At 40.3% G+C, this 12,220-nt stretch overlaps 1 protein-coding gene across 1 annotated transcript in view; it reads right to left on the bottom strand.

Moving 5' to 3' along the window:
- Window positions 1-35: 35 nt before the first annotated feature.
- Window positions 36-12,220, bottom strand: part of ERN1 (endoplasmic reticulum to nucleus signaling 1) — a 111,603-nt gene continuing 99,418 nt past the window's right edge. Inside the window, exons 16-22 of the mRNA XM_070740367.1 lie at window positions 11,691-11,790; window positions 10,070-10,269; window positions 8,161-8,308; window positions 6,052-6,179; window positions 5,340-5,463; window positions 5,147-5,214; window positions 36-2,318 (exon numbers count right to left, since the gene is read on the bottom strand). Of these exons, the coding sequence (XP_070596468.1) occupies window positions 2,109-2,318; window positions 5,147-5,214; window positions 5,340-5,463; window positions 6,052-6,179; window positions 8,161-8,308; window positions 10,070-10,269; window positions 11,691-11,790 (978 nt within the window). The 3' untranslated portion in view covers window positions 36-2,108. The remainder of the gene's footprint in view (window positions 2,319-5,146; window positions 5,215-5,339; window positions 5,464-6,051; window positions 6,180-8,160; window positions 8,309-10,069; window positions 10,270-11,690; window positions 11,791-12,220) is intronic.

Raw genomic sequence — 12,220 nt, 5'->3', positions numbered from 1 at the left:
CACAGAAACTTGAAATAAAGGAGAACATACAACTGTTTCAAAAAAATCTACTTTTATTCTTGATTTGTGTAAAGCTTTTATTCAGAAGAAATATAAAAGTCCTGTACAAATAGAACTACAAAAATATGATTTCAATTAAGTTAGGTAAAGGCTATCGTTATTTTCAAGCTTTGAAATCCTGTAATGTTTCTCTTTGGATATCTTACCTTAATATTCACTGCATATCCTAAAACTAGGGGGATGGGGGAAGTCTCCCTGTAATAGAAAGCCCTAAATAAACAGGACAAAAGACAAAGCAGAAACCAAGTCCCCATATTAATGCCCGATCACACAATTAGCCATTTATAATTTACTAATTTAAGACTCACAATAAGCACAGGAATGTAGATTAAAAACCCTCTCATCTTTAAAAAAAAACATATTTATCCAGAGTGAACAAGTCAATGGAAAAGACGCTTTCTATGGTTTTCCTTTTCCCTTTTTATTTTATTTTTAATCAATTACTAGCCTGAAGAGGGCTTTGATTTTATTAGAAAAAGAGCAATTTGGCATGTTTCACCCGTACCATTTTCAATGCGGTACTAATGTGTGATAAAAATTAAATAAATATAAATACACAAAATAAATATTTTGTAAAAGAGCATTATACAAATAGGTCAACTTTGGAGCACGCCGTCGGGGATTCTTACTTCTGCACGTATAAAAACTACACATTCCAGTTTTAAAGATACTGGAAAGGAAAACCACGTCCTTCAGCATGGGAAGCAAACCCACCCATTGTGCTTCCCACAAGAGCCCACATGTAAAGAAAACTGGGTTTGAATGACCTAACAGGACCCTGGTTTCCCTTTACTTTTTAAAGGGTAATTTATACCCAAATCTTTTTTTTCCTCCCTACTAACTGTTCATTTGGGCGAACCTCTTACAGTGCAATCTTATACTGTGCTTGGCTATTCAGAAACAAGCCCCACCGGATTCAGTACAACTCCCGAGAAGAGTACAGAGATACCGTCTTAATCTGACAAACGAAATGAAGCACTTTCGTCAATCCTTGCGTTTCAATTACACAGCCAACTATTCACACTGTTGAAAAGAAACCTGAAATAGTATTGGAACAATAATTTTCTCCAGCCATGTAGAGCCTAATGTTACGATTCCATATCTGCAAGCTAGTAGCTCTGCACAGAAGTTGTACATGTTTGTGAAAGTGAACACAAGAACAAGGGGGCACAATCTGAGGTTCGTTGGGGATAAGATCAGAAGCAATGTGAGAAAATATTATTTTACTGAAAGAGTAGTAGATGCTTGGAACAAAACTCCAGCAGACGTGGTTGGTAAATCCACAGTAACTGAATTTAAACATGCCTGGGATAAACATATATCCGTCCTAAGATAAAATACAGGAAATAGTATAAGGGCAGACTAGATGGACCCTGAGGTCTTTTTCTGCCGTCAATCTTCTAGGTTTCTGTTTCGAGGTCTGCGCAAATGTATTTCGAGACCGAGAGAGGGACGGTGGCGAGGGAGGGAGGAAGGGGGCCCATGTCTGCATTGGATCAGGCATGTCTGATCTACCCCACGTGCTCTTTTCAAATTATTTCTTATCTGCTTCAAGTCCATAAGCTGGCAGTGGTACAGAGACAGAATGCTACAGTTCAGAGGATTCTCTTCCCGAGATCCCAAAGGTGCTTGGCAATGTTATTCTCTCCTTTAAAAACAACAACAACAATAAAACAAAACCCATTCTGTGCAGTAAAAAAAGGCCTGATCACCAGTATCAGAAGACCCTACAGGACAGAGGTCTCTTTGGAACCACAAGTGAGATGGGGGAAATACCCCACCTCGGTTTTTGGTTTTTTTTCTCCCCTCTCGGGAAACTCCTTCGAGCCGCTCCTGCTTTAGAAACCTGGGTCCTGGCAGCGTCCCGTCTCCCTTCGGTTCGAATTCACACCTGGGATTTTCTTCCTGAGTCGGAGCAGGCAGAGCACAAGGCACGTTTTGAGACACCTGTCTCTCAAAAAGAGTTTTGCTGCTTTGGCGTGGGTTCGCTCGTTTGCAGTTTGCTAAGGCAGGCCGAACGCCTCGGCCGCTGATTGCGCAAGACAACGTCAAACGGCATCTCCCAGAAGCACCTGCTGCCTGGCCGAATTCTGCATGTAATAAGGCTGGAAGAGTCTTTCCAGGCAGCAGATGCGCATGGCGTTGTAAGTGTGCAGCAAGAGGTGTGGAAAGCGCGACGTAAAGTAGGCCACGAAATCGTCTGGGACAGACCCCAGGGTCTCCTGGACCTCTGGCGGCAGCTCCCGATAGTGATGTTTCTGCAAGAAGAGGAGGAAAGAAGAAAGGGTGGGCATGTGCTCGTCACTTGCGCGGATAAGGAATTCGTTATTTTTAAAATGTTGCTGTTAGTCTGCCCGCATTACTATATCGAGCGTTTTTATCAGATGAAAGTAACCGAGATAAGAGAAACCTTTGATTTTCCTGAGTTGTTTTTTTTTTTTAAAGAAACGCAGCTCTGCTTGATCTTTAACTGGAAAAACAAGCTCTCTTCTTTTTTGTCCACTGTCATTTTTATGGTCTAAATCAGTGTTTTTCAACCAGTGTGCCGTGGCACACTAGTGTGCCGCGAGACATGGTCAGGTGTGCCGCGAAGCTCAGAGAGAGAAAGAAAACAAGAGAAAGAGAGAGAGAAAGAAAGAAAGAGAGAGAGAAAGAAAGCAAGAGAGAAAGCAAGCAAGAGAGAGAAAGAAAGAGAGAGAGAAAGAGAACAAGAGAGAAAGAAAGCAAGAGAGAGAGCAAGAGAGAAAGAAAGCAAGCAAGAGAGAGAGAGAGAGACGGAGGGAAGGTGGGAGAGAGAAAGACATAGAGGGAAGTAGGGAGGGAGAGAGAAAGTGAGCAAAAAAGAGGAAAGAAGGAAGAGAGAGAGGGATGGAGAGAGAGAGAAAAAAAAGAGGGAGAGAAAGAGGGAGAGAGAAATACTGTAGAGCGAAAGTGAGGAAGAGAGAATTTTTTTGTCCAAACTTTTTTTAGCGCCCCCCCCTCAATGTGCCCCATGGTTTTGTAAATGTAAAAAATGTGCCGCGGCTCAAAAAAGGTTGAAAATCACTGGTCTAAATCAGTGTTTCCCAACCTTGGCAACTTGAAGATTCTGGGAGTTGAAGTCCAAATATCTTCAAGTTGCCAAGGTTGGGAAACACTGGTCTAAATTAGATGTTTGCAACTGCTATTTACCCTGCTAGGAAAAAGATCAATGTTTTCTCCATTGTCCCAAATAGCATCATGGGAGGGAAACTGATCAGGAAACAATACAGGTAGTCCTTGACTTATGACCCTAATTGAACTTGGAATTATGGTCCTAAGTCATAGGGGTCATTAGGTGGTCACTATGTGACCATTTATTTTATTTATGATTTGATCTTCATGTTTCTTGATATCCCCCCTCATCAATTCCATGCTACTATTTAATATTAAGATATTGGATTTTAACTCAGCATGGTTCTGCATCATCATTTCCTGTAATTTAACCATCGTTTCTTGTACCATATTTAATGTTAAGTTCATGGTTTGTAGCAGTGTTGTATTCTCTGTTTTCCCTGCTTTCTCTAGTGTAAATAGATCTTCAATAGATCTTTGGCTTGCTGGGGAAGCACCCCCAGTTGCCCCTGTTACATGCTGTTTTCTACCTCCTTTTATGGTCATTGTGGTTGTACTGGAGTTTGACATTTCTTTTAATATTTTGTTTTGCTTTTCTAATATATCAAAAATTCTATCCTAAGTCACCATTCACCAAGTCTTCCACTTCAATATTCTGTTGTTTTTCAACTTATAGCTGTCAATACTTTTATATCTGGAAGTCTACATATACAGTACTTGTAACCAAGCAGTTTATAATGAAGTTTCTTCTTCTATTAATATCAAATGAACATAGGCAATGATATTCAATAAGCAATAAGCAATAATTTAAATCTAGTTACTAGTAAATATATAAATAAATATGTAAGTGCAGACACAATTAGAAAATTAGAAACTTAGGAAGTAAAGATTAGATTATAAATTATAAGTTCTTAAATTTAAACACCATTTATGAATGTATCAACTCTATTAACTCTATTGAATCTATTATTTATTTTATCATTTATTTTATTTATTTATTTATTTGTTGCGTTTATATGCCGCTCACTCCGAAACAGATTCTGAGCAGCTATGCCCGATTCTCTCATCTTTTTTGCAGTGTTTGATAAGCAAATGCTATGAAGCAATGTGGCGGTCATTAAGCAAGTCTGTTTTCCCTAATGGGCATTTTTTGCTGAAAACCTGGAAGTCAATGACGGAAACTGCCAAACATGCCAAGAACCATGGTCGTGGGATTGCAGGATGCTGAAAATGGCTGCAAATGCAAGCCGGTTCTCAACTGCCCAAAGTGCAATCAAGATGTGTGTGTGTGCAAGTTGAAAGTAGCTCTGGAGAAGTCCGTTGTAACTTGGAACCAGTTACTAAGCGAGCACTATTTGTGCTTTATCCTCTTCTCCTAGAGCTGTTGCTCACGGTCACTTCAGGAGACTGCCTTTCATATTGACATTCAATGTTGGAAGGTCTTTTAATCCCTAACCTTTCTGGCTATGTGGCGTGGGAGAGGGGGTGGGGGAGAGAGAATCCAGGAACAATTTCTGATGACATGCTTTCTAAAAATTGTGTTTCAATAGAGAGGGAAGAAGACTGTGTAATTAAAACTGGGATTCCCCAACCTCCAGGTTGCAGCCGAATGCCCCTGTAGCTCCACTTGCAAAGTGGTAGGCATGCACTACTCACACAAATGGAGATTTGCAGGAGTGCTTGCTCATCGTTTCCACAGTCTGGTTCCCAACAAGCCATGGCCCAGGACTGGGCCTGCGACCTGGGGATCCCGGTTTTAATTAATAAGTCTTCTGCAGCTTATTTATTCAGCCCAACTCTATTCAAACACACATTTTAGAAGGCCCATGATCAGAATTATCCCTGGATTTAACTGCATAGTAACTTCAAAATTGCTATTGATGTGAATAGGAGAGGCAGCTGTGACAATGAATCAGCCTCTCGGCACGAGTCCACATGTTTAGAAGCCAGAGGCGCATCTGAGAAACCATCAGCAATTCCAAAACACACATACCTTGTTCCTCATTGCCCGCAAGAGATCTCTCACTGAGCCCCCCTTATAGGACCGGAACTTTCGAAGGTCTGCAAAGAAACATTCAGATTAAGACTTTTAGAACTAACTGGAGCTATTTTTGCATTCCCACTTTTGAGATGAGTAGAACAACATACAGCAGTTCTCTCTGCAAGTAAGGAAAATAATGTTGAACCTGTCTGAAGTGGGACCGTTATGTGCTCTCTCCAGTCCATCTTCACCACAGCTCTCCCTGCTCTCTCCAGCTCCTTCACTATTGGACCATCTAGAGATTCTTTTTCTATCCGGTCACTCACGTCCTGCAATTAATAAAAGACATTTATAACTCATCAAGTTTGGCTCCAGCTTACAGGGACTCCCACCTCAAAAGCTTCTCCAACAGGCAAAAGAAAAGAAAAGATGCTCTCGTTGCTTTTGCTACTTTCCTGGGACTCCCACTATTTCCTGTTTAATGACACATGCAACATGAGTCAACTGGGACTGCTAGGATTGTGGTTGCTAAGCAATGTGTTCACAGGACATCCAGTTTTAGGACTGCGTCACTTAGCAATGGTCCCAAGAGCCGGGGTGGCGCAGTGGTTAGAGTGCAGCACTGCAGGCTACTTCGGCTAATTACTAGCTGTAGTTCAGTAGTTCAAATCTCACCACCGGCTCAAGATTGACTCAGCCTTCCATCCTTCCGAGGTGGGTAAAATGTGAACCCAGATTATTGGGGGCGAGAGGCTGATTCTGTAAACCGCTTAGAGAGGGCTGTAAAAGCACTATGAAGCGGTATATAAGTCTAAACGCTATTGCTATTAAAATTTCTGTATTTCTGAGTATAACGTAGTTCAGATTTACAGCACGCAAAGTTGAATAGTTCACAGGGAAAAAAAATCATGACCAACCTGGAAAAACTGCAGCTGCTTCTCTAAGCTCCAGAAAAAAGGGTGCTTCAGGACACAATTAGCCAACGGTCGTTTCTGAGGATCCATATTTATCATTTGCTCTATCAAGTCACGTGCCACAATGTCCTCTACGGGGGAAAAAAGAAAGAAAACAAATTGGAACATTCAGAGCCTTCTTACAGTATTTTTCTTTCTTTAGTGAGACAGGAAGCTAAAATCTACAGTCCTACTGCCTGAAAGAAAGAAAATATAAACACACACCACAAAAACAATAGGTTTCTTCTATGATTGATCTGAATAATATATGGATAGATGCAGCACTGTAGCTGATATGGTCAGGTGCGCACTCCTCCGTTGGAAAAATGGAGTTGCACATGCAGCTCTAGCTGACTGGTGGGCAGGCATGCGTGTCGGCATGAGATTCGCTTCTGCACATGAAGCCAAATCTAATGCAAGAATACTCGCGTGTGCGACGCTTTGCTCATTTTCAGCGGGTTTTTTGCTTCTGCGCATGCGCAAAAGAAGAAAACACACCAAAAATGGGCAAAATCTCGCATGTGCAAGCATCCTCGCATGAGATTTGGCTTCTGCGCATGCACAGGAAGCTGAATCTCATGCCGTTGCATGCACATGCATGCACCAAATGCACGCATACCTGCGCCCACTGCTGGGAGTGCAGCGGTAGCGCCAGCAATGGGCAGCCCTTCCCTGAATTTTCTCAACTGCTCCTGCAGGAAAAGTTGATGGCGCTGTCAAGAGTTGCTTGGTCCAGGATGCTACCATATTTGTCAGTAAACCAATGTATAGCTTGCTGTATAATCCAAATGTAATCCAATCCACTTTTGGTGGGAATTGCACAAGGAACCCAGGGCCACTTTTCAGAGTGAGGTTGTGGGGGGGGCACATAAATGTAATACATAAATATAATGCACTAGATTACATTGCATTGGATTGGATTGTTGTTTAGCAGCCACCATCAACATCATCATCCCCAAAGTGGAAAATTAGACTGGAGGACAAGATTTAAAAAAATTGATTCTGATATGAATAATTGAAAGAACATGAAAGACCAAAACAAAAAAAAAAGGATAAGAATTAGGATAAGCCTGTTTTTTTTAAAAAAAGGCTTAGCACCAGAAAAATGGAAGAAACCTAGGTAATCAATCATAAAGCAAGAAATATTAGCAATTGTAGGGAAGGCTGAATATTATGAAGCATGATATCATCCAATTTAAGCAAAATCTCTCATCTCAATCAGACCAGAGGCGATTCTACCCAAGACTAAAGGGCAGTTAGCAAGTCCAAAAAATGGAAAACCAAACTAAAATGAAACAATCCAGTTGTGGAAAGATCTCTAAGAAGGTCAGAAAGATTAAAATAAAAATGCTGGATGGGTAAAAGAATTTGAAGATGAATTTAGTAAAAATCAAATGGAATAATAGTAAATAAGAACAGCATAAATGGTAAAAATTGAGTTAATTTATTAAGTTAAGTTATTATCTCAGGGACCGCCTTCTGCTACATGAATCCCAGCGACCAGTTAGGTCCCACAGAGTGGGCCTTCTCCGGGTCCGGTCAACTAAACAATGCTGCTTGGCGGGACCCAGGGGAAGAGCCTTCTCTGTGGCGGCCCCGACCCTCTGGAACCAGCTCCCCCCAGAGATTAGGATTGCCCCCACCCTCCTTGTCTTTTGCAAACTCCTTAAAACCCACCTCTGCCTTCAGGCATGGGGGAATTGAGACATCTCCCCCAGGCCTATATAGTTTTATGCATGGTATGCTTGTGTTGTATGTTCTTTTAAATAATGGTTTTTAATTATACTTAGTATTGGATTATTGTTATACGCTGTCTTATTATTGCTGTTAGCCGCCCCGAGTCCCGGAGAGGGGCGGCATACAAATCAAATCAAATCAAATCAAATCAAATCAAATCAAATCAAATCAAAAAATTTAAAAATGGATATCTCCTGGAAATAATCAACCGCACGGCTTTTACCTGAAATAACTGACTAGGGCATATCCAATTACAGCTAAACAGCTTAAAGAAGCATTGCATAAAGGAAAAATCAGTGACAGGTAAATAAGACAACTAAATCCTAACCTCCTTACCATGGATCTCTGGATTTAGGAAATCTAGACTGTATGCGCCCAGTAAAATGTTGGCTTGCCGCTGCAGGGATTTGCCAAACGGATGGTTACCTTCTGATATCACGTAGTAGAAAACACAGCCAGCTGAAAAAATATCCACGGTGTGGGTCTGCAAGAGAACCATTTCCCAAAAATATTATTATGTAGCATTTTAAAGTAGATTATAATCACTGAGCAACTTTTAGGAGTTCGACAGTCTTAAAAGTCCACCGATTGAATGAATGTCGGCTAAGTTAAACAAAGATAAATTTCTAAGATATAAAAAATATGAAAATTTCAACAAGGTTATTTATAGTATCTTACTAAAAATCTAAAGATATTAGGGTTACATGTAATTTACAGAACGTGTGAATACAGAGGTTGTATTGCACAAGGCAAATCTTGCATTTATCTGAATACATAATAAGTAATAAAAATTTAATCTATATTAATTTCAAAATAATATATGATATTCTTGCGTTGGCAGTACATGTTGTTTGACACAAGGGGGCTTTCTTGAACATTTTAATTTTTATTCCTTTTTCCTAAACTACTTTTCTAAGTGTGCCCCCTTATTTTTTTGTTCAAAACACATCTGAAACATTCTCTTTCCTCAGCATTAAAGTGTACATTATTTTTCATTGTGCAGCTCTAGATATGATACGACTCCACCCAAAGAAAATAAACAGATTTAGTTTAAATCAACTCAAATCATAGTGTGGTGCTCTCTTAAATTGAAAGATGTATCTAATAATGTCAACAGCTATTCATTCTTGAATGCTGTATTAGGGATGAGAACAGTGGCCTTTGATTACTCTAAAATTGAAATCTATAGAGCCTAAGTGGGTTTTCAAAGACTTTGAACTTTGAAAAAGACAAGAGAAGAAGCTGGAAGTGTAAAATATTATTTTTAAAAATCCAGCAATTACAAACAGTGTTAATCTCCACTGTTTTGCTGAAACCCAAACCAAGATCAGATTGCTGATGACTTGACTGTCCCAATTGACCAAGGAGAGATTCGAAATGTTCTTTCAAGCTCCAAAAGGAATTTCTGGATGAACTCCAAAATCCACACTTATCTAAAGAGAGCTAGTCTAGTCTAGGACCTTATTAAACATCAACTTTAATCCTAAAGACGGATCAGATCTAACAAGAAGGAAATATTGTCCCAGGTCAATAGCTTTGAAGTTTGAATAACTTTCAAACTTCTGCTTGCTTCTCACCTTCTTCATGTGGGAAAAAGGAAAAAGAGTTCATCACATAAATATGTATTCTATTTAAAATTCAAGGAAACCCCAGGAAAAAAAAGATTCTGTTTGAATATATACAATTCTTGACATTTGTTAAGCGAGTTGTCCCTTTTTTTTAGGGTCCCAACAGTTGTTAAATTCAAACAGATACAAATCTGGTATAAAACCTTTCCTTCTTTTTCAATAGAAGCAAGAGACATTGATATCTACCCTAAAAGTGGAATAACTTTTCTAATGCCTCTTTATTTTGACTTATTCAACGCTTTCTTTTACTTATCTATAATTCTAAATATTAGATATAAGGAAATGAGCTGCTGAAAATATAACTAATTCATAATCTTAACATAGTTCTACCGTACACCCGCCCACTCCTTTCTTCTCTTTCTTCTCTTTCCTCTTTTCTCTTTTTTTCCTTCTTTCCTTTCGTATGTTTGTATGTTCATTGACTTTTTTGTTTATTTGTCTTGGTTTATTGTCAAAGTATATGATTATTGCCTATGTAATTTGCCATGTTTTATATTGTCAATCGTAATTATATGTATCATATGTATTTATTGTATATTTGTAAATAAAATATTTTAAAAATGTTAAAAAAGAAAAAAAAAGATTCAAAGCAAACGAGCAAAATGCCTTTGACATACTGGATTCTCTTTGCAGTCCTCGCTCAGTATCTCCGGAGCAATCCAACCTTCGGTGCCTGGGACTCCAGACCGGCGGCTAAAACTGTGCCTGCCGACTGCAAGCTTCTTGCAGAGGCCAAAGTCGGAAATCATGGCTTTCACCTTGCCATGGGCGTTCGGCATAGAGATGAGGATGTTGTGGGGCTTCAGGTCTCTGTGGACTGAAAGGAAGGCATAAGGAAGACGCCGAATGAGAAAAGAGAAAAACTTAAACTGCTTCAAAGAGGCTGACCTTATCTCAAAAGCCAGTCTGAATGTAGACTTGGGTTATTCCAGTGCATCTCAATTATTTTCTGTTATGCCCCTCCCCCCGGAAGAAGTAAACATTTCGTGCTCCCCCGCCAGTTTCCGATCTGTGCCCCAATTGAATTTTAGTGTTAATATTTAGTATTTTATTCATTATAAACTGCAAGCAAACTATTGGCTGGAGAAGGCTGCTCTACCACTTATCTGGGAGTAAGGCACACTGAACTCAGTGGAGGCTGTTTTTGGATAGGCAGGTATAGGCTACTGTGGTTAGGGCCCTCTTTTGGCATGGGGCCAGGCTAGCTTAATCAAACGGATGTTTTGGGGTCGCCGACCTGGCCCATAAGCACCACCTCTGCCAGGCACTCACAGTGAATGGTATGGAAGGAGGCTTTAAGGTGCTGTTTGAAGCTTTCGCCCAGCTGCAAAGGATTCTCCTCCTTGTCCAGCCTCAGGTTCGACATGCCGTTCAGGGCTGCCACAGCACCAGAGAACAACAAGAACACATGCAGCTGCCCCACTCAACCTAATCGCCTGCTCTTCTGGGCTCAGAGCAGTGTGCAACTGGGAAAACACTCCCCATCCGGGGAAATTGATCAAGAGGACCGCACGTGTTCTCCGGGGTCCCAAACAGCCTCCCTGGCATCACTTCGTATCCTCCAACGGGCGCACCCCACCATTTGAGAACTGGGTCATTCCCATACTATTGATTTAGGGCTTCTGTCCATCATCGTATTACTGCGGTACCACCATAAGAGTCCCAAGTATAGTTTTATATTCTTATGATGATAGGGGATGCTACACAACAGTTTCTTTGCAGCAATCCCCAGCCATTGTTGTAAAGATGATAATAACAACAACAACAACAACAACAACAGAGTTGGAAGGGACCTTGGAGGTCTTCTAGTCCAACCCCCTACTATAAATATATAAGATATACTGTAAAGTCACTAATGCAGAAATGACCTTTTAATACATTTTTCCCATTTTCCTCTTAAGAGAAGAAAGTCAACCCTACATTTTATGGGGTACACAGCTCACCAAAAGAGATGTTCAGCTCTTTAGTTTCCCCTCATTATGTATTTAATTCCTTAGATTTTCATCCCATCTTTATTATGCTGACTTCTCATCAACTTCCAGCCAGATATATAATGTTGCTATTACATAAAACAGTAGCTCTGGCCTTAATTTGTTTATTTTCCATCTCATAACCCCAGAAGATTGCTCAATATCCTGAAAAGTTCTATGCTGCCGCCCCAAACTAAGCCTCTAATTCTTCTCTCAAAAAAATAAAATAAAATACAGGGAGACCCATTATAATAAAAGGGCTTCTTACCTATATTGAGAGAGTGAAGATAAGCCATGCCAGACATGGTCTGCTGTAAGAGGATGATTGGCTGCAAGCCATGATGGCCAAAGTCCTTCTGTTCCACGTACTAAAATTACACATGCACAAAATCAGAATGAGATTAACGTTGCAATGCTCTGCAGTGTCTCTAGAAAGCAGACCAAGCAGCAATTTATTTCTAGGTAAACATGTAGGAGAGCTGCAAAGGTGCTTTTTCAAAAGGCAACTAGACTTTCTTGGGGGTTTTTCCCCCTTGAAAACATTTCACTTTCAACACTCCAAGAACATTCTTCATTTCTGGCTGAACTGAACCATTCAGTCAGAACTGCAAAAGCTTCTAGGATGAAAAGGAAGAGGATGAGAAGGGGAATTGGTAAGAGATTTCTCGTAGATGTGGAGGAATGTTATCAAGGAAAAGATCCAAGGAAAATTCAATTGGCTTTTGGAAAAGCACCTTCGGGGCAACCCTGACCTGGATGATTGAGAATCTTCATAGACTTCTGCGGCAGAGGAACCAA

This window comes from Erythrolamprus reginae, chromosome 2, assembly GCF_031021105.1.
Source record: "Erythrolamprus reginae isolate rEryReg1 chromosome 2, rEryReg1.hap1, whole genome shotgun sequence".
In the NCBI taxonomy this organism is placed as follows: domain Eukaryota; kingdom Metazoa; phylum Chordata; class Lepidosauria; order Squamata; family Dipsadidae; genus Erythrolamprus; species Erythrolamprus reginae.
This window is presented reverse-complemented; position numbering and strand designations above follow the sequence as displayed.